The 27,904-nt window shown below is 37.4% G+C and overlaps 1 protein-coding gene across 5 annotated transcripts in view; it reads right to left on the bottom strand.

The window, feature by feature from the left end:
* Nucleotides 1–375: 375 nt before the first annotated feature.
* Nucleotides 376–27,904, bottom strand: part of RBMS1 (RNA binding motif single stranded interacting protein 1) — a 133,792-nt gene continuing 106,263 nt past the window's right edge. For 2 of the 5 annotated variants that reach the window (XM_087709868.1, XM_087709876.1), the window contains exons 5-14: nucleotides 24,879–25,036; nucleotides 21,979–22,058; nucleotides 12,067–12,182; nucleotides 11,030–11,079; nucleotides 10,851–10,944; nucleotides 7,811–7,861; nucleotides 6,076–6,186; nucleotides 4,447–4,527; nucleotides 3,199–3,283; nucleotides 377–1,408 (exon numbers count right to left, since the gene is read on the bottom strand). In XM_087709868.1, coding sequence (XP_087565994.1) covers nucleotides 3,206–3,283; nucleotides 4,447–4,527; nucleotides 6,076–6,186; nucleotides 7,811–7,861; nucleotides 10,851–10,944; nucleotides 11,030–11,079; nucleotides 12,067–12,182; nucleotides 21,979–22,058; nucleotides 24,879–25,036 — 819 coding nt within the window. In that variant the 3' untranslated portion in view covers nucleotides 377–1,408; nucleotides 3,199–3,205. Of the gene's footprint in view, nucleotides 1,409–3,198; nucleotides 3,284–4,446; nucleotides 4,528–6,075; nucleotides 6,187–6,370; nucleotides 6,432–7,810; nucleotides 7,862–10,850; nucleotides 10,945–11,029; nucleotides 11,080–12,066; nucleotides 12,183–21,978; nucleotides 22,059–24,878; nucleotides 25,037–27,904 lie in introns of those variants that run through there. The other 3 variants (XM_087709857.1, XM_087709865.1, XM_087709873.1) reach the window with 3 other exon arrangements.

Below are 27,904 nucleotides of genomic sequence, written 5' to 3'. Positions count from 1 at the left end.
AAACTGGTCCGGCAAAAAGAAAAAAATAAAATAAAAAATAAAAGAGTACAGAAGACATAAACTGCTGAGACAATTCAGAATTATTGGTTACTGGCTCTTTTGTTCTTTGGTAAAGTTACCTTTAAAAAGTGCCAAGTCTTTATTTACCTAATATAGAGAGCGAGTACCCAATCTCATTCTTTTTCTACTTAAATCTCAGCTTATATTTTGAAAAAAGTCTTTTAGCTTTTGCCTTTGCTGTAAAAGCAAATGTTTCTATTTGCTAGGTCTCAGTACAGCATTGTTTTTAAGCATTATCATTACTAGAAAGGACAGAAACATTCGGCAGATTCCCTCCCCCTCCCCCACCCAAACTCCCCCACCCTACAACTAAAAACATAATTAGCTTCTGGAAAAAAAAGGCAAAAAGTTTTTTTTTTTTTTACATTGCATCATACAGCAGAGTTCCTAACTAGCAGAGGAAAACTAATTGGCATAAGGCCTTACAAACGATTTATTCTATTAAAATTTCCCCAGTCAGAAAAATGTGTTTCACACAAAACATTTCCCTATTCCCCAATCTTGCATTTCACAACCTTACATTATTATGTGAGGAAAAAAAATCATTAAAAACACTTACTACACATTTTTAAAAAGCCAGATTTTTCAGCAATTTTTATCGACTACCTCTTAAAAGCCCTATCCTGCTGTTTTACAAGGCATAATAGACCAGCTTTGGTCAAAAGCATTCTACACCATTAGTTTGGACTACGTACTGAAACAGCTACAGCATTAAAAGAGTTAAGGCAAATTGGAATTGATAGAAAAAAGATGAGACACTTCAGACTACTTTTAAAGAAAACAAAAACAAAAACTGAAAGCTATGAAAACAGACCCTACAATTGCAACACTGCACTAGAGCGAGACTCACACAGCAAGCACAGAACATCAGCATGGATGTTTTACTAATTTAAACTTCAAAAAAAATTATACATTTTTTTAAAAAGTTAACACAAAAAAATAAAATAAACCAAGAGACGGATTCTGTCATGCACATGGATGTGTCTCCATTTTGAGATGTGCGTGACCGGAATTATTTTTAAGTTTTTTTTCTCCTTTTTTTCCTTTTTTCTGTTTTTTTTTTGCGTCATAACACTTGATAAAAAATTTCTTACTAAAATAAACCTGTTCAAGGGGGGAGGGGAAAGGGAACAGCTATTAGGATGAATTTTAAGATCTTTTTTTTTCTTTTTCTTTATGCACCTTATAGAACTTATAGCAAAAATAGTTTCAGTTGATTTCATTATAAATAACGTTTTCAAGAACCTGTGCAAAACTGTCAATAATTTCTAAAGCACAATTGATCAGTAAAATCCATGATTGTTCCAGCCTTTGCATCCTTCTCTCGGCAAGGTCACCACCAACATACCTGGGGGGAAAAAAGAGTAAAAATACATTTCATTCCCAAATACCTCATTCCTAAAAACTAGCCTGCTGTAGGAATTTACTGAGGTTATAAACTTAAAGGGATAAAATCTTCTATGTGGAGCTTAGTTGACACCTTGCCCAAAGGCATATATGAATGAAGGGCAATGAATACGCTATTGTTTATTTGAAGGAGGTATATCAGTTTAAACAAGGGCTGATTCTTGGTTTACAAAGTACACCTATGAAGTGACATGATATGTCAAAAAGGACTGTGGTTTTGGTAGTTTTCCTGGCTTATTTTCCAATTCTCTTTTCACCATTTCTAGGCCTTCATAACACATTTCACAGAGACAAGAATGACTAAAAAAGAATTCCAAATTGGTGAAACAACCCATGGTTTAGTTTATGTATGTAATCTACATTTGATGTTAACATTTCTAAATAAATATATCTGATAACAATATCTCATATTATTTATGTGGACAAAATAGAAGCATTGTGTTATAGAGGGAGGAGGCACAAAGGGAACAAAATTAATGGGTTTGGAAATAGACAGAACAAGGCAAACTGTTTAAATTTGTGTAATGGTGAGAAACCGAGTTTAATGTATACGAACAATGTAAACTGCTCATTATGGGACTAAGAAACTCCAGATAGTTTATGTTTAACATTAGTAATAACTTAAACTGTTCAAAATTTGGGTAACAGTAAGAAGCTGAGCTCAATGTTGAGATATTTTAGACTGTGATTGTTAAAATGCTATACCGTGTACGGGGTCTGGGAAGTCGGGGGGAGGGAAGGGAGGTGGGGTTTTGGGGGGAGGGGGGAAATACAATATGTGTTAAATTTTAAGGTACATGATTCCACTTGTATACTGTGGCTTTTTAATGTTAGTGTTAAAATAGAACAAGCTGAATATATTGGAAGGTAATAGAAGTACACCGAAGGGAGGAGTTGAGTGAAAGAAGAAGGAGAGTGGAGAGGGTGAGAGAGAGAGGAGGAGAGAGAGAGAGGAGGAAGAGAAGGAAGGGAGGGATTGGATTAAGAGAGGGAGTGATAGAGGGGGGGGAAGTAGGTAGTAGAGGGGTATGTAAGAAGGAAGAATGAAAGTTGGAGGGGGTTGAAAGAGGGTGTATGGTGGGCCAAGGAGGTATATTGGGCTTGTATTGTAGAGGGCATTTTCTATATAAGTAAGGGCTGTGTTTATTATTCAATGTTATATGCCCCGGTTATGCACAGTAAACATGTGATTGTATAGAATGGAATGGAAATAAAAACTTAAAAGTGAAAAAAATATATAGAAGCATTGAACATCTTTTTCCCAAATATGTAAAAATCATTTATTACAATTTCAGGTAGAAGGCAAGACATGTCCCAAAATTAAAACATAATACTTAGGATAATTCTTAGATGTATTTTCCTAAAAAGTTAATTGGAAGTGAAGTGAAAAATCCAAGGAAATTCTCAAATTCAAATATCAAAATATGGCTTTATAAGAATGGGAATTTATAGATATTGGTATTTATAGAGGTTGGTATTCTAAGCAACCTAATAAAAATTTGCTACAATAAATGTATTTTTCTATAATCAACAGAAGGGAACTTCCTTCACAAGTTCATGGTTATAGCAGACAACTTTTGCTATTTTATTCTAGGATCTGAGAAAACATTCAGGGTACCAAATTCAGCATTATTTCACACTGGCTTCATAAAATTATTAGCATTAGTAGTCCTTTCTATTTTGGGATGAGAAAATATGTTTTACACTTCTGAAGAAATATAACAATTTTACCTCACAATTACTTGTTTTGCTGATAAGTGTATGGAGAATGATCACTGGATGTTTCTACTGTAACTTGCTGCTGACCACTGGCCTCCTGTTAAAAAAAATCACCAGCTATAGTATGAAAGGTATTCTAATTATTTCTAATTATTATTAAATTGGATTATGGAGCATATTTTATAAGAAAACATATCAAGAAAGACAGTTTCTAAAATTTGTGACATCATGTATAGTTAGTCATTGACCTAGAACAGTTTGTGAAGTTCCCAATAGATGACCTAATTAATTTACGAGCCTCGAGGCAAAGTTCAAACAAAAAACATTCATTTATTAGGATCAACATCTTGGCTTGATCTTCTATGGAGCCTAAACTGGCTTTCGCTTAATTGCGTTTGAACTTTACTCCTCTATCTCCTCCATTCTGTCATCTGTCATACGTCATACATCATATTCACAAACTAGGTTGTAGAAATATGAGATCCAACTCTGGCCGAAGGTATGCATGGAATCCTCCCTTGAATGCCAACCTGATAATAGCCATGGCAACGCTTTAGAAGTTGACAGTTATTTTATTGACCCTTCCAAGTCACGATGACACTGAAAAAAATGACTTATGACTGTTTTTCACACGACCATTGCAGCATCCAATGATTGTATCATCAAAATCCAGACAACCGACTCATAACAGTTGCAGTGTGCCAGGATCACGTTATCAACGTTTGTGACTTTCTGACAAGCAAAGTCAATGGAGAAGCCAGACTCACTTAATAACTGTGTTACTAATTTGACAATTGCAGAGATTTACTTAACAGTAGCAAGAAGGTTCGTAAAATGGGGCAAAGCTCACTAACTAATGTCTCGCTTAGCAACAGAAATTTTGGACTCAATTGTGGTTGTAAGTCAAGGACTACCTGTAGTATTATGTATTACAGTTGGGCATTTTTCTTAAGACTCTGCATCACTGGTTCTCTACGAAGACTGCATGAAAGCACATCAACAAACACACACACACACACTTATACCATAGTTGCTTTTATCCCTCTCTATTAATCAAATTCTTAAGAAGGCATATGTAGAATTTTCATTTTATTTGTTTGTAAAATTTAGGCACCACCCATCTCACTCAGAGTAACTCAAGGCAATGTACAGTGAAAAACATAAAAGCCTAAATACCATTTAAAAATATGATGCATCAATAAGAGTAGCAAAAACAACAACCAAGAATTCATACCAATAATATAGTAAAGATTTTCTCACCTCAACTGGAACAGCTGCAGTGGGGACATGTGTATACTGGGGAATATAAGCTCCTTGCATAGCTGTTGTGGCAGGCATGTACTACAAAAAAGGCAGATAATACTGTATATTCAATTCAATGGAGCACAGACAAGCATGTTAGCATTTTACATATAAGCACATTGAAGCATGTTACCATCTGAGATATAAGGCCTAATAAATATTGTGTGCACCATAACTTGCTTGTAAGAGTTCTCTTTTGTTTTTGCTTAGCCATGATTCATAATCATAGTTGAAATGGCAAACCATGATTAATGTAGGTTTAATAATTCCAAACAAAACATAGTGTATTTAAAAGTAGATACAGCTTTTATCCAAATGTGTGATGGAGAGGATGGAGTAATGTAGAAAACTTGTTATAACTTATTTAGATAAACTATGATGAATTTAGCCAGTGGAGGTATTTATTTATTCATTAAAAAAATTTATATGGCCACCCAATTCATTCCTTTTGACTCTATAGGCAGCTTACAGAGCTGTGATAGTACAGATGTTAGAATACAGGCCAATTCTGTTGACTGCTGACTACCAGCAGTTCGATTCTCACCGGCTCAAGGTTGACTCCGCTTTCCATCCTTCTGAGGCCGGTAAAATGAGGACCCAGATTGTTGAGGGCCATATGCTGACTCTGTAAACTGCTTAGAGAGGGTTGCAGAGCACTATGAAATGGTATATAAGCCTAAGTGCTATTGCTATTTCAGAACAAGAATGCATGCTCCCAGATTATTAAAAAAATAAAGTCCTTGATTTACAACAGTTTGTTTAGTGACCGCTAAAAATTACAACAGCATTGAAAAAAGTGGTTTATGACCATTTTTTATAGTTATGATCTTTGCAGCAACTTCATGATCATGTAATCAAAATTCAGATGCCTGGCAACTGATTCATTTTTATGACCGTTGCTGTGTCCCAGGGTCATGTGCCCACCTTTTGCAACTTTCTCACGAGGAAAGGCAATGGGGAAGCCAGATCAACTTAACAACCAGGTTATTAACTTATCCACTGCAGCGATTCACTTAACAACTGTGACAAGATAAGTCATAAAATGGGACAACACTCACTTAACAAATGTCTCGCTTAACAACAGAAATTTTGGGCTCACTTGTGGTCGTAAACTGAGAACTACCTGTAAAAGTGCGGTTTAAGGTGTTTTGTTTGTTTTAATATCACGGAGAAAGAAATCAAGTGTTTCTGAAATCATTTTAACGAAGTCACTGGCAATGTTTTCTATTTTTAATTTGTAAGGCATTTTATCTAGCAATGCCAGCTCTTGTTGGCAGATAAGAGACGGATAAATCATAGTAGATTCAAGAGCTCACTCACAATGCATGTTGACACTACTGGTATCAAGCGATTAAGATCATGTATTTTGGAGAAATATGGGAAGAAAAGCAGCTACATTCACCAATCAAATCTGCTAATGTCCATGTTCCTCTCTTGAAAAAAAATATAATAGTGAACTTTAGGAATTTTATGAATGGATTTCTAGTGGGTTTCTAGTGGATACACTCTTACCAGATAATGGAAATGCTATAAAATAGAAAGGTAACTTTTGTCATTAATGGGAGTTTATTGGCATTGGCTACGTACTGTTCCAGTGCTGCCCAATGAAAGGTGGCTCATCTGTTGGGCCAGTGGACTTATCATTGATGCCGGCTGCAAAGACATGGTGTGCTCCATGGAAGGAGTTAATACAGCCCCCTACCGGAATGAAAGAGACAGGTTTAAAACACTTCCCAATGTGGTTATTTCATTCTCTTTTAGAAAAGTTGTACGCATATGATGTCTTTATAGAAAATAAAAGGTTTTGATTTAGGACTGTTTCATGCATTTTGTAAGATGCATTTTGAACTTGGGCCAGTCATTCTCTCTTAGCCCAACTCACCTCACAGGGTTGTCATGGTGTGGAAAATAGGAGAAGGAAGGTGGGTTGTATATGTTCTTGCCTTCAATTATTTGCGCAAATAATAAAGGCAGGATACAAACGAAAGAAATAAAAGAAATTTAAGATCTTTATTAAAACAGCACACTTAGTTTTTGAAATGACTGGTTGAGAAAACATGCTGGAAGATGAAATTATGAAATTCATATAATTACGAAATTGCTGTTCATTGCAAGATTATCACAATTTAAGGAAAGATTGTCACAATTTAAGTAAATATGTGGGATTCTACTGAAATATGTGGGATTCTATAGAAGGGGGAAATCTTCCAACTCCTCAGCCATAGGAAAATGTCACCTTCATGGCATTTCCTGAGAGTTTTCTAACCTCTATAAAGGATCATTTTTTCCCTAGGTAAAACACATGGATCTTGTTACTGCAATAGTTGGGAATTCCACTTTTTGCACAAACTCCAGTTCTCCCCTCTCCTTAAACAAAAAACAAAATGGATGTTATGGTCACTGGCTCCATTTTACTGGTGAAGTTCTCTAGGAGGAAAAATGTTCTGGAAATCTCTGTCTGTCCAGTATGGAATTGGAAGGGACCATCTAAGCCAATAAATCTAACTCTTTGCAGCATGCAAGAAACAAGATGCTGGATTAAATGGAACATTTGTCTAATCCAGTATGGCTAGTTTGTTCTATAGGTAAGAATATTTCTGGTCAAGTTATTTTACCAGGGCAGTTAGTGAAGTATTTTTAATGGGCTCCATATATGGCTGTACAATATCACCCAGCCCCAGATATAGACTTCAAGTTTCTCTAAACTAAATTCAGTGGGAGAAGTGAGCACAATACATTTCCTAAGTGGACTCCTAAGCTTCAGAAGTGATAGATCTAGGATTTCCTGCCAGGAACTGTGTATCTAAAGATATGGGCACACACACACACCTGTTTGTGCATGTATATATGTATTTATAGCTATCCCCAAGTTAGTGCCTTTCAGGTATATGACAACCCGTGACAAATCACTCTAGTATCTTCCAGGCAGTATACAGTATAATCATAGGTTTTCATTCCAGTTTTACAGCTTTCCATCTTTGCTTCCCACTTACAGCTATTATTTTGTTTCAACAGAGGTGGATAAAATTGATCCAACAGTCACTTGGTTGTTTAGATGAGGGGGCTTAAGGATAAGATGGAATTTATCAATGGTGATGGATTGTATAATGTTGTATTAGATTGATGCCCGACTTCCAGCAACTCTGGATGGTTAGTTTAGTGTATGCAGTATGTTGTGCCTGCTATAGAATATAGGTATATGGGTTTATATAGTCCAGCTCTGATTATATAAATCCATAAAGATAGTAACAATTCCCATTCTCCCCATTCCCATTCCAAGAGCAGAGTCAGAGCAACATTAAGAGAAATAGTGCATGCTTACAGGATGCTGCATTATATATGGTTGAGGCTGCATCCAGGAGGGACTCTGCACCTGGAAAATAAAACAAAAAACCACTTTTAACAAATTTGTATTAATTATGCATTGCTTACAGAATGTTCAGTGTATCTTCAACTATGTAGCTTTCAATAATGCTAAGTTCACAGATATTGTTGGATGACAGCTATCATCCTAAGTTTTCACTGCACTTGACCACCTTCTGAAGCCTCAAGGTTGGGAAGTGGCTTAAGTTGATAGGTTTGCTGCAAGAGATGAAAATTCCAGAGCCAATATAGGACAACCTGGAAGACTTTGTTAATTCACACTACCCTTCACTTAGAAGACACTATAATCCCCTCCACGCTCCACCCAAAATGTATGTATTAGTGCAGTACCACAAATGATTAAGCTGTAAATAATTCCTCCCTTTTTTTAACCATAAGCAGAAAGCTGAATACCAGCAATCCCGATCCGACATTGCAAAGGTACAGGATGTGATCCCCTCAGCAGAGTTTTCACAGACAACAAAGCCGAGGGAGGGGTCTGGCTAAGCGGTAACATCTGTTTCCTTTTTTTTTTAAAGACCAATTGGGATTTACAGTAGAGAAGGTTATTTCTTGAGCCTTAGAACTGTCAAACTCGGACTGCAGTTAAGTTTAAAACTTCATTGTAAACATGTCCTTCATTTGGGATGAATACTCTGGATGAAAGGAACAGTTAATAGAGCTTAATCAGACAAAGTTAGAACTGGGGGAAAGTCTACCTTGGCTCTGATAAGGATCATCTGGACATTTTGAGAGAAAAAAAATCTTGAAAGGTTTCTACCTAAAATAAATGTGCTGCTTATGAATGTCTTAATTCTATAATGACTGCTAGGTGTTGATACCTCCATTTTCTTTTTCAGTGAACTGTAAAACAGCATACTGAAAGTTCAGAATGGCAAGTTTCACAGGTTCATATCTTGATTGGATAAACATGGGTACAAATTAAGTTGGCCTTTATGAACACATAGTACATACCCAAAGCAGGCTGTAAAGAAAAACAACCTTGCAACCACACTCTTTGTTCTGTGCATACACATGTACTATATTTAAGTTGAATTTTGAATGAGGGACAGAGGTGGGTTGCTCCCAGTTCGGACTGGTTTGGGTGAACCGGTAGAGGGAATTGGGCCTAGGTCGCCGAATGGCTGGCTGGCCATGCCCCGAACCAGCCCGCTCGGACGCTCACCCTGCCTCACCTTCACCACGTGGATCCACAGAATTGCCTCCTCCTGCCTACACATGGGTAAGCAGCATTCGTGCTTGCCTAAACCCCCTCCCCGCTGGCTGCAGCCCGGGCCCTGCCTGGTCAACTGGGTGGATGGCTGGGAAAGCGGTGAACGAGCGGCCGGGACCAGCCTGGCCTCCAACACTCTGTCCGGCAGGGGCAGTGAGCGGTAAAGCAAGTGAGCCCTGGGCCAGCATCCCTGCCTCTTTTCTCCGAGAGCCAGGAGGCATGGCCAGCTTCCCCTGCTGCTGAGCCATTCCCTTGCCATCCATGTGGAGCCTTTGCCAGAGGGGTGCCTCCCATTTCACCCCATGCATGGCTCCTCCCCACTGGCTGCAACCCAGGCTCTGCCTGGTCAGCAAAGCAGTGGGCTTGTGGCCGGGACCGGCCTGGCCTCCAATGCTCCATCTGGCAGGGGTGGTGGCAATGAGCAGTAAGGGATGCGAGCCCCGGGCTGGCATCCCTGCGTCCTTCCTCCGAGAGGAAAGCAAGGCTTCTTTGCCCAGTTAGCAAAACAAATTTTCACCGGCTCTGTGGGCGTGGCTAGGTAGGGGGGGATGTGACTCAATTGGCATGGGTGATGGCAAGTGGGTGACATGCTCCCCCCAGCCATGCCCACAGAATTGATAGTAAACATTTTTGAAACCCATTCCTGAAGAGGGAGAACCAGAGCCATTTATCCACACCCCTTACTCAAAAGCTTCATTTGGAGGAGGATTCAGAAGTAGCAGCCAGTGAAGTCTGCAAAAGCTATTAACCCCCTTCAGTAGAATGTGGGATTGATTTCCCTGGGCCTTCCTGTCTGGCAGGGCCTTCCTCCCAAGCACACTGGGCAATCACCAATCAATACCCTCAGCAGACTGGGGCTGGGCAGGGATCCACATTGGCTGAAAGAGTTCCTTTGCCCTTAACCAAGCCAATTTTACTCCCTGATGGCAAGAGGAAAAGGCAGTGGTTTAGCCGTTCTCAGTAACACTGTTTTTGTTTTCTTCTTTCTTTCCCTCTTCTGAAGCACTGAAGCTAGCACGGTCTCTGGAGTCTGATCTTACACAACCTTCCCAAGAGAGATGTCGAGTTAAAGAAAGTGTGAGATTGCTCACTCTTTCCTCAACCCTGAAGGAGGTTCCTTGGGTTTATCTCTCAATGTTTTGTCAGATCTTGCACTAAATAGAAAGGAAGTGAACAGGAGGATCTACTTGAAGGCTTACAAAATAATCTATAAGTACTCCAGGGATCTTTCCTATAAAATGTACTAACATACACTTTTAGGGAGGTTCTTTACTCTCATAGTGAGTAAGCAAGCTTTTGGGGGGGGGCAGGCCTGTTTCCTTTCAGCAAATCTGATAAATAATCTGATGTTTTCAAGGTTCCCTCAAACACAATGCATTACTTCTATTTTAGCAATATTTTTAAATGACAGAAGCTTTTATCTCCCCCCCCCCCCAGCTGCACCTATCAATTTCTATACAACAGGAAACCAAGGAGCTGTTTACTCAGAAATTTGTGTGGAATTTACACTACAGCTATTCAATGTAGTTTTGCATTACCTTTGGCGTTCTACACCAGCTTTCCTCAACCTGTTTTCCTTCCAGATGGATAATCCTTAATTTCTAGAGCTCTTATCAATGGGCTTTTGAGGGAATTTGAGAACTGAGGGCTCCTCATCTAGATATGCCCAGATTTGGTAAGGCTTTTTAATTTGTGTAATACAGATGAGCGACTTATAAAGGAAACATAATTCTACTGTTAATTCTGCTAACCTTGAAATACTCACCTGGTATGTAGAAACTGGAGAAGCTATATATGGCGTGATAGATGTTTGAGTGATCATTCTGTTTGTTGCAATACTGTATGGTGAGGGGTAAAATCTAGAAAATACATATATCTTCATTATTAACTTTTTAAAAGATACAGGAAAATCAACTGCATTTATTAAGTGCTTAATTTACATACCCGTTTTGTAAAGCAGCTGTAGTTGGATCGTAAGTGAGTGTCATCCCAGCCTTTAGGAAAAGGAGCAATTAATCATCAATAAGCAATGGTTAGTAACCCAATCGAAACATTAACACCAGCCCATCTGTTTGAATTAATAAAAAATGATACAATGACAGCAGAGTATTTCAAGAAATGTTTTTTTTACCATAATTGATATACAAAAAGTAAAGTATTTAGGCATTTCAGTACTTATTCAATGAAACACAAGAGTTCCAATCAAAACATATTTTCACGTTAATTTAGCTTTGGCACTCAGCCACATATCCCCCAACGAGAGTATTTGCAATGCACCATTGCATTGCCCTGACTTTCCACAAGCATGCTTTGAAAGCCCAATGCAAATCTCAGCTACTATATATCTTGTTATTTACCGAACTTTTCAGGATATGCTGACTCATGATAGAAATGTGCTCACATAACCATGTGCCAGAATGTAGCTGAGCTGTTAAACCACACAATATGGACTCCACATGTGTGTTAGGAAAGAGGGTATTTTCAAGAATAGCAATAGTTGGAGCTCCTTCCCTTGAGATGCACCAGCTGGCTAAAATACTAAGAAGCCTTCAAATGTTTATGAAACTTTGGAGGTGTGTGTCAATGCCCCTTGCTTTTCTGACCTGACTTAGAGGCTATTCCGCTTCACAGTGCTGTGATTAGGTTACGGTTTGATTCGATTAAAAGATATTTGATTGCCATTTCCTTCCTTTGCTGACGTGCAATTTTGATTCTATTGCATTTTGTTTATTGCTCTTATTGATTCGACTCTTAGTCACAAAGCAGTAGTTTTCAACAAAATTAAAATAAAAGAAAACATTCCTAAAAAGGGATTGCATATTTATGATTTTAATTTCAATGTTTATATTATCAAGAAGGCAAATAGTACAGAATTGTAAAACCCTTTTGCACAATACAGAGGAATGACAAAACAAAGTACTATTTACATTACTTTCTTAATGTACACACATAAACATTAAAAGGTTGAAATGAGAACTTACAAGTCTCACCTCGCCTTCTCTGTGCCATGCTCTTCCATTTTGTATATATTTGTTCTGATTCTGTCTCTTTTTTTGTCCTCCATCCGCAAACTTGCACAACAAAGGTTCTGTAGGAGCTAAACAAAATCCTTTAGGATTAATTTGATGTACTAGTCTCTGGGATTACAAAATGATATATATTCTTCCCACCATTTGAAGAGTGCCATCTTATATATCTTAATTATCTAGATCAGCAACCTAGTATACATAAATGTGTGCAGATTACTGAATCAATAGGACTATTATCTTTACATCCAGCCAAGTCAGTAAGATGAATATAAAGTAACAGGTAGTCCTTGACATATGACCTGAACTGATCCTGAAATTATTAAATTAAAGCACTACTGTAAACAGAAATAATTTTCTAGCCTCTTTTGTGGCAGTTGCTAAGTGAACACAGTGGTCATTAAGTGAATGTATTCATGTGAATGGGCCGAAACCAGCAAAAAACATATTGAATTATAGTCACAAGAATGCAGAACATCATGACCTATTGTAAAGATGACCCATCCCACATGCATTCACGTGACTATAGGGATTAGGAGAGACAATTTGTAATGGCCAGAGTGCTGCATAGCCCCCTTTCTGTGGCTGTCATAACTTCAAAGTCATAAAATAGTCATAAAATAATCAGTCATTAAGCGAGGACTCTCTGTAGGAGAATGCTCATTTCAACTCAGTACATTTTCAACCACTGATTTCCCCCTTTCTGTTTATTGTACAATTGTACAATTGTACATTAGATAATGGTAAAGGTAGACAAATACACTAATAGAGGATTTATTCACTGACACAGAGAAATGCTCTAGACTAGAGGTTCTCAACTTGTGGTCCATTGACCTCTGGAGTGGCTGCAATGTCATCCCAGCAAATCCACAAATGTTTGAAGAAATATTACAATTTAAATCTTGAGTTAAGTCTTGGTGGTGTGTGGCCATGGTCTGTGGGCACAAAAGGTTTTATAGGGGGTTCATGGTGAAGAAAATGTTGAGAACCACTGCTCTAGTGCATTCATGTTAGAGTTTTTCTCATTAGTTTTAAGGCAGAAGTTCTTTAAGACAGAAGTCTCCTATCTTCATATTCAGATACAATTTTTTCTAGCTTTTAGCGAATTTATCCTTTTGAAAATAGGCAGGCATGTGTGCACACAGAGAGAAAAGAGAGAAAGTTTGTGGTATCTGGATTCAGCAAGTGCAAGCCTGTAATATTTATTGTCATAAGTCTCACTGAATTCAACAGCTCCTATTGCTATATCTATGCCGAAACAGAATCTTTCTAGTGCAACTGTTCAGCAGTTCTTAATCCAAAGAAAGTATGTTTTTAAATTTTAGTCCTGCTTAATCAACATACTCCTTTCAATCCCCTCTAAATACAGATGATACACTGCACAGCTTCCCTGTTCATAGAGATTCTGCACCAGTTGAGGTGCAGGTAATCCCTGATATACATCCACAATCGAGCCCAACATTTCTGCTGCTAAGCAAGACAGTTATTAAGTGAACGGCGTCCCATTTTATAACCTTTTTGCCACAGCTGTTAAGCGAATCACTGCAGTTGTCACATGGTCATTAAGCAAATCCAGCTTCCCCACTGACTACTTATCAGAAGCTCACAAAAGGAGATCACAACATGGGACACGGCAACCATCACAAATACATGCCAGTTGCCAAGGATATTCCGAGATAAATTACATTCACACCTACATGGTTGGAGGGCAAATATAGATGGTTTGAATGCAAATCCATCCATCCATCCATCCATCCATCCTTTTCTGCCCTTTAAATCAGAATTACAAAGACAGCAATGGATGGAAACTAATCAAAGAGGGATCCAACCTATAACTAAGGTGAAATTTCCTGATAGTGAGAACAATTAGCCAGTGGAACATCTTGCCTTTGGAAATTCTGGGTGCTCCATCACTGGAGGCTTTTAAAAAGAGACTGGACAGCAACCTTCTGAAATGGTATAGGGTATGAGTAGAGGATTGGACTGGAAGATCTCCAAAGTCCCTTCCAACTCTGATATTCTACATTTTATGAGATTGTAATATGTAACGTGTTTATTATAAACTGAAGTTTTTATCTAACTTCATAAACATATTCAATGGCTAGGGATTCTAAGAAATTCTATTATAAAAAAATCTAGTGAGTGGAGGAAGATTGCTTTAAGCTCTGAAAGACTGAATCTTGATGATGCTTTAATTTTTAAGTACTTCTGTATGGAAAGATAGAATGATGAATGAATACCTGAAAATAGTCTGCAAATGTAATTTGAACTGTAAAGTTCACGTTAAGAGGAATGTGTCAGCTACAAACATGATGGGTGGAAGCTGGCAGATACAAAAAAAAGAGGTCCTTTTTGGCAGTGACACTATATATATGGAATTTCTTTCCCCCAGGAGATGCAATTAGCTTTCTTCCTGTTGACTTTTACGTGGGCTTTTAGTGGCTCCATTTTTCTTCAGATTTTATCATAGAATGGCTGACTGAACAGAACTATTTTGACTAAAACACAGCTGTTCCTCCCTTTCCTTGTAATACACTTAATGACTCCATAGAAGCACTACCATAAAGTCGGTTGTTAATACTTTCAGCTAATAATAATTTTCCTGCTTCACTGATTTTCAGCAAACAACATCCCATAGACTATATAAACCCTGTCTCACAAAATAATAATATGAAAGATATAAACCATAAGCTTGAGAATTCTGGGATGTCTAATCATCCCAACCACTCCAGCTGCCATTTTGCATTAGCAATGCAGTAATTTGTATTTCACGTGGTGCTTTTGAATTGAATGCTATTTATAATGATAGGACATGTTGTAGTGGGAATTATTTCTTTACTACACATTTCTACAGTGAACAAAGCTAAAATTGTTGTGAACAATTGTTTTGAGATTTCTCCATTACCTGTGAGTTCCAGTAATTTATCAATTTTCAGGAAAATCAGTTTGTTATTTTTATAAAATATAAAGACGGGGATTAGACTGAATTACACTCAGATTACATTACTTGGGCTAGATATTCAGAAGTATGTTCTCAGCCAGTTTCCTTACTAATACCTGTTTAACCCTCATTTCCAGTAAAACACGCTGAAACTTTTTAGCAGAAAGATAATTCAGCAAGAAATGTAATTTTAGCACACAAATTGAATTGAAAATTATTTTATCTTGATAGTGAGTGATCGGTAACCACTTTCAATGGGTTCATATGTTTAGTAACATAATCAGAAAAAGAATGTACTGTTTTCCTCATCACCTCCCTCCCCAGATTTTCAATTGTACATTATTAAACCATATTAAGTTGCTCAAGGTAGTCCTCAAGATGTGACCCTATGTTCAGTTGCATGCTGCAATAGCAGCTAGGTGAAGCATCTCGCTTAATGACCTCCCATCACTATTCTCCCCAATGAACTGTTAAATGAACATGCAGGTTGTTAAGCAGAGCATGGGGTGCCTCAGGAGTGGGAGAGGTCCCTGGAGGCATAGCCCTAGCCTTTCTTACTATATGAAATTGGCTCCCTAGACAAAACTGGGTAGATCAAACTGGACTGATTTGTGTTTAAAAAAAACAAACATTTGAAACACAGTCTTGCATATTTTAGCAAATGTGGGGCATTTATCATTCTCCAGATGCTGCTGGATGAAATATCTCAGGAACAGACGAGGAAAAGCAGGATGTAAATGTAAACCATCATCATCTCCTCCTTCTCCTCCTCCATCATCATCATCATCATGCAATGTTAAAGTGCAGTATAATAGGCAAACTCTGCCCACAGATGCAGTTCGATCCTGATAGGGTTCAAGGTTGAGTCAGTCTTCCATCCCTCTGAGGTTGGTAAAATGAGGTCCCAGATTATTGGGTGCAATATTCAAAATAATGCTTACCTTGTAAAACCACTCAGAGCGTGCTGTAAAGGGCTGTGGGGTGGTATATAAGCCTAAATACTATTGTTATTATAGCCACTATGCTTCCCTCCTTGCTGTAAGGATATAAATCCCATTTAACCTTGCATATGGAGAACTGAGTACCAAGAATTCTGGAATGAAATTATACAAATTTCTGTCCTATTCTTGGCTACTGGATTACATGACCCTATGCCCCAACAGTTTACAATCTGTCTGATATCCCCTCATTAAGATCTTCCTCTTCTCTGCTTTGTGGAGATTTCTTGAGTTCTACTCAATTGTCTGGTTGGACAATTGGAAACAAAATATGTAATAGGACCTTAACCACAGCCTATTTACACCTATGTTCCTCTGACTGGAATTCATTTTAAGTAAGCTTAAGAAAACTGGACTCACATACCAGGACACCAATTTATTTAAAAAATAGAAATGAGAGGAGTGCCTGCCTCAATGATATTCCTACCTTTTTCTCCACATTCAGGAACATTTTTCCTTGTTTTAGTGCTGAAGTAACTCATTTGGGTAGCAAGCCCCAAGCATTATTTGAATGCTCTCCACAGCACAATTAACATTATGCAAATAAGCACTTCCCTTCTAGATTGCACATTATGGAATAGTATCAAGTGGGATGCCTAGAGAGGAAGCCTTAGACCTAGGTGCCCGTGGGAGGACCCTAAACAGTCATTATTGTAAATCACTGATGGCAATCTCTTTCAAGTGTTTTTTTCAATACAGCGGATCACAAGAAAATAAATGGAGAGGCAAGGGCAAAACTCGGTTCCTTTGGTCCTTATTTGAACATTGATTTCACACATATTAAGTCTTGATTTCCTCATTTCTCTTAAGTTTGTTCTTGTTTCTAACAATGGCCCTTACAGCATAACTCTGCAGCTACTGTACTTTCATACATATTCTCGCTAACACTACCAACTTTCTTTAGCCTTACATCTATTCTATTCCAACAACAGCAAGAACTGAATAGGTTTTAATGCTTCCTTAGTTCTTTCTGAATAGCCCTAATATTGTAGACTGTCAGGGATCTTGCACTTTAGAGGTCCCTTATTCTATAAGGGATTTTAGAAATGTTTATAATATGTTATAGTATGAATTACTATTTTTATCCTATGTCTGTATGGTGCTAAGTTAAAAGCACAGGGTTAATAGATATACTACCACTATGATTGTCACTTGCCTAGGCTATTTGTAGCTTTTTTGAAAATGGGACAGATGCCCAAAGCTTTCAAGTACTTCATTTGCACACTGTAGTATAAAAACATTTCTAAATAAATGCTTCTTACAAAGTTTAATAGAATAAGAGGGAGGGGGGGAGGGAGAGGGAGGGGGGAGGGAGAGGGAGGGAGGGAGGGGGGGAGAGAGAGAGAGAGAGAGAGAGAGAGAGAGAGAGAGAGAAAGAGAGAGAGAGATGTTTATTCAGCATTTCCTGAACATCTTGCTATCCGAGAGTCCCAGCTTTTTCTCCTGTCAACCTATTTGGCCATTCTGCATTTGATTCCAGATGTTTTTTTCAGCTTAGAAGGATATGACAGCATGTCTTTTTTAGATGGTTTTCCATCCAAATCTGTTCAGTAACATGTCCTGACTTCTCTGTTTTTGCAGACTTTTCTCATCCAAACCAAGGTTGCTGATTTAGCCAACAGTCCCCCATTAGCAGGAATTTGTTTTTTGACAGATTTTTTTTTATCCGTGTCCTACACAGAAATAAGCTGTGCTGCTAACAGACAGTAACTACTGCCTCTTCTGAAGCTGGAATGAAGCAAACCTTGCCCTTTTCACTATGCCAAGGAGCAAATCTGAATTTAAAAAGAAGCAAGCCAGACATCAGAAGAGTATACAAGACAGGTCATAAGTGACAATGTATAAGACGTTCTGAATGCAAACCATTTTGAATTCAAACAGCTGTGTTTTGAGTTCAAAATAACTATTTGAAAGAATCAATTTCAGTCATTCCAAAATGCCCCAAAACAATCCATTTAAAGACCAAAACAACTGTTTTGAACACAAAACAGCTGTTCCAAGCTCAGAACAGAGATATCAACTTCAAACAGTTCAAATTCAGACCATTAGTCAGAAACTATGCGGACATATAAACACAAGCAAGGAATTTGATGCTATTAGAGGAAGCACAGGAAAAAAAGGACAAAAGTCTTTTGTCTGGTTCTAGAGAGTTGATTGCATCATATGCCAGTCAGCTGGGTATTAACTAATACCTTTGATAATTAACTGAATTATTACTATTAATAATACCTTAATAATAATATTCCACACTCTTTACATGTACGACTTGAAGCTGCATGGAAAAACACCATCTGAAATATAATCGTTGCTCAACATGTCCACTTATGTAGTTAAGATATTGCAATAGACTTTGGACTGGACAAATGTGCCCTGTTTATCATCAAATGGGGAAAGCTGAAGGAATCAAGATGTCCTATGTAAATAAAATGACAAGTCTAGATGAAGATGATCATTATAAATATTTGGGCATCCTTCAGACTGACATCAAGCACAACAAAACCAAGAAAAATATTAGAAATATCAGGAGAGTGAAGAAGAAATTAAAGTCCAAACTCAGTGGAGGAAATACCATCAAGACAATAAACACTTGGCCAATTCCAGTCATTAGATACACAGCTGGAATGGCAGACTAGACTCAAGCGGAATTAAAGGACTAGAAAAATAATGACAATGAATCATGCCCTTCATCCACATGACAATGTTGCCAGACTCTATATTTACCAAGGAAAACAGGTGTGCGTGGAATCTTGCAAGTATATCAGACAATTGAAGAAGAAAAAAGGGCATGAGAAAAATATGTTAAGGATAATGAAGAAGATGCATTGAAGCTAGTATACCAGGAAGGCCTGCCTAGTACTGTAGAGACCAAACCTGCCTATAAGAAAGACCAAATGAAGAATAGAAAATAGACATGGGAAGAGAGAACATTACATGGCCAGCACATTTAAAGAATAGCAGGGAAAGCAGATAATAACAACAACTTGCAATGTCTAAGAGCAGGAAAGTTGAAAAAAAGAGATAGAAGGGCTAATTCTGGCTCCACAAGACCAAGCCTTCACAAGACAAATGCATAAAAAGCCAGAATTGAGAAGACAGCAACAGATAGCAAGTGCTGCCTCTGCAAAGAACCTGAGAAACAGTGGACTACCTGGTTGCTGCACGAATATTGTACGGACTGACTACAAACAATGGCACGACAAAGTAACAACAATGGTGCATTGGAAGATCTGCAAGAAATATCATTTGCCTGAAAGCAAGAACTGGTAAGATCATAAAAGAGATAAAGTAATAGAAAATGAAGAAGCTAAGGTACTCTGGGACTTTAGACTCCAAACAGACAGCCACCTGCCACATAACACCCCAGACTTAACAATTGTTGATTAAAAAAGGTTTAAAAAAAGTCCAGATAACAGATGTGGCAATATCTGGAGACAGCAGAATAGAAGAGAAAGAACTGGAGAAGATAACAAAATGCAAAGGCCCGCAAATAGAAATAGATTGACCGTAGCAAATGAAAGTAAAGTCATAGTCATAGGTATCTTGGGTGCAATCCCAAAACAACTGGAGTACCACTTGAACACCATCAGCATTGACAAATTCAACATCAGTCAATTGCAAAAACCAGCTTTACTTGGAACAGTTTACATGTTGCGAAGATACCTCTAACACTATCAAACATCTACATCTGCCTATTCCAGGTCCATGGGAAGTATTCAATAGGTGGACAAAAATGTCAAATCCCATCTGAACATCTGGCTGATTTACTTAGAACAACTTACATCCTACGATGATACCATTAATATTGTTAAACAACAACATCTGCCTATCCCAGGTGCTTGGAAAGGTCTAGACAAAAATGTCAAATCCAGTCTTAAGCATCTGGCTGATTGTGTGATCAATGATGATTTATTAAACATATATTCTGCCCAACTCTTAATGACTCTGGACGGCTCATAACAATATAATAAAAAAACCATAAACAATAAAGATAAAAAAAATGGCAGATACTTAATCCATTACTTTTAAGGAAAAGCAAACATTAAAATCTTATTAGGTGATTGTCGTATTATAAATGCTTCCTTGCATTAAACTCAAGTCTATTTACTTTTCATGCATTAGCAAATACTGTTTCCAACATTAAAGATGAAATCTAGCTTATCCTATCAGAGACAATTACCACAAGCTATTTAAGTTTCTTTTTATTTCAAGATGCAGCAGTAGGTGTTATCACATATACAGTATCAACCTCAATATTCTGGAAGAGTCAGAGTTAATCATTGGGAGCTTGTAATGAATTTCAGAAACCCAACTGTTAATTCCCCATAACTTTAATCAAATCATAGCTCTCCAGGCAGCCAAAGAGAGTATTACGAATTCCTTAGCAATTAGAAGAGTTTGTCTTAATTTTATTTACTTTTCCCACAAAGCTATGTCCTTCTGGTCAGCATGGGGCCCCTCAAAAGCGGCTGACTTTTCAGAGAATATCAATGAGCAAAGCAACAGCCACTAGTAACAACATGGAAAAAGAACATATATTTGTTAAGAAGGTCTACAATACTGAACGGTATGGTTTGGGCATATAACAATTATGAGGTAAATCACATTTACTTCCAATTCTTTCTTAATCTAAATTCTGCTGCTCAGCCCTGCTCTTCCCAATGTCATATCATTGTAATATCACTGGAAAGTAGGAGAAAGACTTTCTTCCTGATTGAGTTAAAAAAAGGCTTCCTTTGTTGACTGATCAATTGGTTGGTGGATGTAGTAAGTGTTCCTCTTATCTTGAACCCCACTTCTGATTCATTATTTTTTATTTTTTTTAATCCTATAGAGAAATATGTTACTCTATTCTGGCAGATGTTGACAATAAAAGGGTGTTCACTTCTGGCAGTATTATGAGTTATCGTAAGTTGAGAGCTGTCCATCACAAAATGGGTTGGGATTTTAACAGCAGTCAATGAATACATTAATTTTTATTTACAGCAACTCTTATTATTCCCCCCCCCCCGGCTTTTGCAATAGTAACATACAAGATATTGTGGCATGATCAGCAGCAGCAACAACAAAAGCCAATGAAAGAAAAAACGCACGATCAGCTTCAAATAATGATATACATGTGTACCAAAGTTTCATATGAAGAGTCACATTCAGTGCTAGCAGGCAAAGAAATCTATGTGAAGTGAGCTAATTAAAAACTGAAGACTCATTTTATCCTTCCTCTTCCTGCACACACATTCCAGAATTATTTACTACAGCTGCAGGGATTTGAAGTACTGTAATGTATGCCTTAGTGCTAAAATATTAGATATTAATCTTCCGTCTGGTCTCCTTTTGGTTACAGTAAGTGGAATAAATAATGCTTGCACTACTGAATAGTTTGAACGCCAGAGGCAACAGTATCCGTAATCTCCCTGTTCACATACAGCAACCTTTTCAGAGTTTCTGCAATCATGTGAAAATTCCCACAAAAGGGTACTCAGTGTACAAGAAAAGTGCTACAGAAGAATGGCCAGCGACACTGACAATAGCCTAATTCACAAGTCGCGTCTGTCCACATGACTGTCTGCTGAGAGAAGAATGGACTGTTTGCATGTTCAAAAGGGATTGGCTTGAATTGGCCTGGGGCTAGCAATCTTCTCATGTTAATTAAGATAATAAGGGAGGGACTATGAGAGGAGGGTGGGAACGGAAGGCACTCTCCATCCTCCCTCCCCTTCTCCCTTCCTTCTATCTTTCTCCCAGAGTCTGATTAGCACCACAAAAGGAACGGGAGTGTTTTGCTTTAAAAACAACAACGATACAACACACACATTTCTGTTCTGCTTCCACTTTTCATACTCTAGTTCTAAGACTCATTAACTGTGCATTTTCCAAGGAATGAACAAACATGTGCATATATAAACAAATACACATACCCACACCACTTACCAGATACTCCTGGTGGGGTTTTAATAAATTTCCCATTGAAATGAGCAATCACTGCTTCACATTTCTCTGTTGATTCCATCCTATTAAAAATATAGAAAGGGTATTACTATATTAATGGATATTAATACAACTCTGCCCAGAATTCCTCTGTGGTAAGATGATTGGCCAATACATGTTATAAACAAACAAACAAACAAACAAACAATAGTTTCAATTCTTTTACTGTATGGTTACAATGATCTGATGAAATTGTTGATTTGATTCAGGCAGAAGGTAAAATCAAAGATTAGCACGACTGGCCAGGCATAACATTTCTGTGCTTTCTTTTTCCTGTAAATACTGATATTTCCTCCCTTGAGCTACCTTAATTTTCTGACATACTGGAAGCGAATGAGGGAATGCAGAAGCCCAAGGCTCATTTTCACAGTGCCTAACCTACTTTCCTGACACTTGGAGTAGTTAATATAGCGTTAGAAGGATTCAGTTTGGGCAGCCACCTAGACTTTTACAACTGCATGTAACTAGATGCCTCAACTTTACTTTCCTTCTTGTCCAATTCTAGGAGGGGTTTTCTTTAATGAAGAACACTGAAGGTTTAATTTCCCCTATTGTGCCAGTGGACTCCTCCTATTACAAGTCTGCAAAGTGTTGATAATTTATATGCATTATGAATAGCAATAGCACTTCTACACCGCTTCATAGTGCTTTACAGCCCTCTCTAAGCAGTTTTACAGAATTAAGCACATTGCCCCCAACAATCTGGGTCCTCATTTTTTCAATTTTAGAAGGATGAAGGCTGAGTCAACCTCAAGTCCTCTCAGAACCAAACTCCTGGCTGTGGGCAGTGTTAGCCTGCAATGCTGTATTCTAACACTGTGTCGCCACGGTTCATGAAGCAGGCTGTCCCAATCTTACACTTGCAAAAGAATAATTTTTGATCACACTTTTGTATGTTGGCATTGGAGCAGATTCCTGAGAATATCATGAATAGTCCAGAAATTACTAGAGCCGGGGTGTCAAATTCACATCATCAGGTGGCATATTGGTACCCCCCCCCCCCCCCGTTTGCTAAACTGGGCATCCGACTTTTCTGGAAGGCAGTATTTTCAATATTAAGCAAAAATCAAGGATATGGGAGCATAAACTCAAATTTTAACGATAGAAAGTTATTACTTCATAGAAAGACTAGTGGAAGCTTGGAACCAATTTCCAGCAGAGTTAGTGGGTCAATCATCAGAAACTGAGTTTAAACATGCTTAGGATAAACTCATGTCTATATCGAACAAACATAAATAAAAATAATTTTAATAATCAAAATTAATTAATACAAAACAAAAAACAAACAATAAACACTCAAAGGGCAGACTTGATGGACCACTGGGTCTTTTCTTGCCATCAGTTTTCTATGATTCTATAAAACAAATAAATGGATCATTAAGAGCCGTGGTGGCGCAGTGGTTAGAGTACAGTACTGCATGCTACTTTAGCTGCCTGCTGCCTGCCTGTAATTTGGTAGTTCAAATCTCACCAGGCTCATGGTTGACTCAGGTTTCCATCCTTCTGAGGTCGGAAGACTGAAGACCCAGATTGTTGAGGGTGATAGGCTGACTCTGTAAGCCGCTTAAAGAGGACTATAAAGCACTGTGAAGCGGTATATAAGTCTAAATACTATTGCTATTAAGACAAATCGATTTGGAATTCTTTCTTGAGGCAGAAATGACCAACTTCAAATGATTATATTTAGATATATTCCCAATTGGGCCTTTCAGAAGTCCTAACCATGTACCCATCCCCTGCATTATGGACTTTTAAGGGAGCCAGATCTTCACATGTGTCCAAAACAACAATCACAAGATTAAAAAAATCTATAAAAAAGACCAGCTGAGTCTGTTCATTTGTACTTTGCGTGAGAACTCTGTATTGATTTGTTCTATGAGACATTTTAAAAGCAGTCTTATGTACTATGGCAAGTGTGAGATATTTATGTTTCTTCAAAAGTTGTTGAATGAAACCTTCCAGGAATAGCTGAGAAAAGGCAAGATGAGAATGATTGATTTGTTCTGTGATCCATTTACTTGTTCTTTTGGTTATCCGTGGTATTCTTAAGACTCTTCTCCAACACCAAAATCATCAATACACTTCTGTTCTGCTTGTTCAAAGTCAAATATTTGTAATACTGCTGAGTTTTTTTCTACATAAAAAGCCATTTAACCGACTATAATATTCACGAACAAAAGCATGCAAGTGGAACTGCCTGTCAATTAACTACTTACTTGTCTGACAGCAATCTAAACTGCTCTTATGTACTGTAAGTGATTGCCTGCCTCTCAATTGCAAGAGAAATGAAAGTTAAATTGAACCTCACAATAGCAAATAAAAATGAGGGAAACTTTGCTTCCTAGGAGCCAAGACTTATTTCATTTAGATACAAATATTACATGATTGGGATCAACAGATATTACTTAATATAAATATCTCATCTCTTACTTTTCAGATGGGTTGAATATTTTTGACCAATTAGTTGAGCCAGTACTGTTTGTTCAAATGATCATCTTTGAATCAAATTCATTTTTGTAGCAAAGCCAGACAGGTTTTCCCATCTCAGAATCTCTTTGCCCCTTTACTGAAGAAATGTGATGTAACTGGAGTGTTCAATCCAATAGAAGAAAATGTATGTATGTCAGGTTGGTTGTTTGATCACAGATGTCTCATTACCCAACGAGGAAACATCAACAGTGCCACTAGTTGGATAGTTTACCTAGTAGTTTACCTATTAGTTACCTACCACTAGTTTATCTAGTTGTGTATGAGACATCTGTGAGCAAAGAGCCAAGTTCAGAGAACTGTGAAGGCTCCAGAAGAAACACAATTTCAAAAAAACTACATGAATGACAACCTACCTTGCAAAGCCAACTCCACGACTTGTGCCATTGGAATCACGAAGTATTCTTGTTGAGATAACTTGTCCAAAAGGTTTTAGCATGTTCTCAAGCTCTTGTTCATCCATTGAAAGTGGCAAATTGGAAATATATAAATTAGTTGGATCTTGCTCCTGTTGCTGAAAGGCAATTAAAATTATTTTATTAGTTGTTACAGTTAAGAGCCGTACAAAATATAGGATTATTACCAAAGTCTCCAGAATAAAGTGAATCTAATAATAACATAGGCTACAGCCAACAAACTTTTAATTCTTGAAGTCATCAAACAGCAGTCTACCAAGCTTCAGTGGAGATCAATGAAACTTCTCTAAAGAAATGGTTGTGTCCGAAACCTATGATTACATCTATTCATTGCTACCAGCATTCACAGCATGAAGCTCTTCCTTCTTGTGATAATGTAAGCTATTATTATCTCTACAATTACATTCAAATGGGGAAAAAAATCCAAATAAAAGGGGTAGCATTTGCTCCAGAATGGCATAAAAAGCAAAGATGGAAGGCTGTGCTTGCTTAATAACACCCCTCCTCCCAAACAACAACACACTATCTTAATTATAACTAGTTGATTAGGCTGATTCACATGAAAAACAAAAGACAAAAGTTGACATGTATGCTGTCTGCCTCCTCTTTTTTATATTATAAAAATGTCTTTTAGGAAGCATCCATCACAATGATGCAAAGGGTCAAAATTCATGCCTTGGTTTCAAAATCTCTATTAAGCAAGATGAAGATTCTTCTTCTCGTAGATGTTATTAATGGCACTGTCAACATCCCCAGGAAAAGCCACTCCTGGAGTCCTTAAAATATGTGGGTAGCCGGAGGCTTAAAAGAGACACACAGATTTTCAACTCAATATTTAGATACAAACTTATTCAAAAATACCATACATACATTTTCTTTTTCTTAGTTCAATCCACACACACACACACACACACTTTCTAAATTGTAATGGCAAAGAATATGTGGGTTTCATTTATGAAAACTACCGTTGCCAGATTTTTTTTAAAAAAAAACACCTCATTTTTCCTTTCCTCTCTATTTATGCTGCAGTGCATGACTAGAGAGCATTTTTAAGGCCTGAAAGGTTGTAAGAGAAAAAGCACAAGAGGGAAATCAGCTTTTGCTATAAACTCTTAAACAAGCATGGATGCGCGCATAAGCACACACACACACACACACACACACACACTCTCTCTCCTCTGGCTCCAGCTCTATAAAAATATTAAATCAACTAACTCACATGTAATAATAAAGCAAGTTGCATTTAAGGTCATAGTTTATGGGCCATCAATTCTGAATAACCTTTTTCAAAAAACGTAAGATGTAAAGATATTGGAGATAAGACATAGAAATTGATTTCTTTGGGAAAATATTCAGATTTGAATAAGTTTTTAATCTTTGCAATCTGATGAAGGTATTTCCCAGTTTAGAACAAGGGTAACTGCATGTTTAGGAATCTAGCAATGTAATGCATTTGCATATTTTAAGATTTTTTTATATTAATCTTTCACTATTAATATATAATGAAGATGGTAATATATGGAACTTTCAGTATGATGAATACACTTGTTTTTCCTAAAATATAAAAATAATACATCAGTACTATAGTAATAGTAACAAGTGAAGACAACAATTTCATCATATAGTCATTACTTTTATGCACATCCTGAATTATGCTTCAAGATGCAAAATAAAACAAAATTCACTCCTGAATCACAGCCTCTTATTAAAAGCTCTTTCATTTTCTCCCTCTTGACACATACACACTCCCCATTCTTTTTAGAAATGTATTTTCTGTATTATGGCCTTGTGCCTTGAGGACCAGGAACTTGTATGTATTAAACTTCAGTTTATTTGAAGTGGACTATATTAGGCCTAAGAAAAATAACATGCACAAAAAATATTAAAAAGGCTTTAGTTGATGAGATCAAGACTGTGATATTTGTAACAGAATTCAGGCCTAAAATTAATTATTTTAACAGCAGCAATTATGGATATAATCCCCTACCTCTTGGATTTGTTATCTCATGGTAAGAAGCTACATTAGGGATATGCATTGTTCCTCCTTTCAGGTGGCACCTAACTTATGGAGTTATCTAACAAAAATGAACCACAGGTAAATTTATTTTTGAATATCTGACCAGATTTAGACAGTTTAATGAGTTGCTGCTCTTTTATTAATATACATATAATCCTCAATTTGCAACCATAATTGAGCCCAAAATTTATGTTGCTAAGTGAGACATTTGTTAAGTGAGTTTTGCCCCATTTTACGACCTTTCTTGCCTCGGTTGTTAAGTGAATCTGGCTTCCCATTGATTTTGCTTTGCTTGTCAGAAAGTTTCAAAAGGGGGTTACTGACATTGGGACACAACAATGGTCATAAAGTGTGAACCAGTTGCCAATCATCCGAATTTTGATCACATGGTCATGGGGAAGCTGCAAAGGTTGTAACTGTGAAAAACTGTCATAAGTCACTTTTTTCAGTGCCATTGTAATTTTGAACAGTCTCTAAATGAACTGTTGTAAGTCGAGGGCTACTTGTATTAAAAACAAAGGTTTAAACATTAATTTCATCTTGTTTGCTTTTACATTTACCAATCATCTTAAATCCTTTCTGATTTGTTGAAAAATTACTATCATTACCTGCATAAATAACAGACACCTTGATCATTCAAATAAGATTGGAAAAGGATTGGTACAAATATTGGTAATCACTATAATTTGGATTAATTGATCACACTGGCTTAAGCAATGCAAATCTTATTTGTTTAGTTCTTATGTGCCCAGTCAAGTGCCTCATTTAGTAGCTTGGCTATCATATTTTACACCAACTTCAGCTTCCAATCCAAGCACAAGGATGTGCCATTTCGGAGTTCATTTTGCGCACTGCTCCAATATCATTGCAATGGGAGAATGTTGCTAATTCACAAAATGGCTGCCATCCCCTTGGGACTACTACCCCAGTTTGTTTAGCTTTCCTTCAA

This window comes from Thamnophis sirtalis, unplaced genomic scaffold, assembly GCF_051295495.1.
Source record: "Thamnophis sirtalis isolate CommonGarterSnake01/CBP01778 unplaced genomic scaffold, rThaSir2_p1.2 scaffold_1, whole genome shotgun sequence".
NCBI classification, from domain to species: Eukaryota; Metazoa; Chordata; class Lepidosauria; order Squamata; family Natricidae; genus Thamnophis; species Thamnophis sirtalis.
This window is presented reverse-complemented; position numbering and strand designations above follow the sequence as displayed.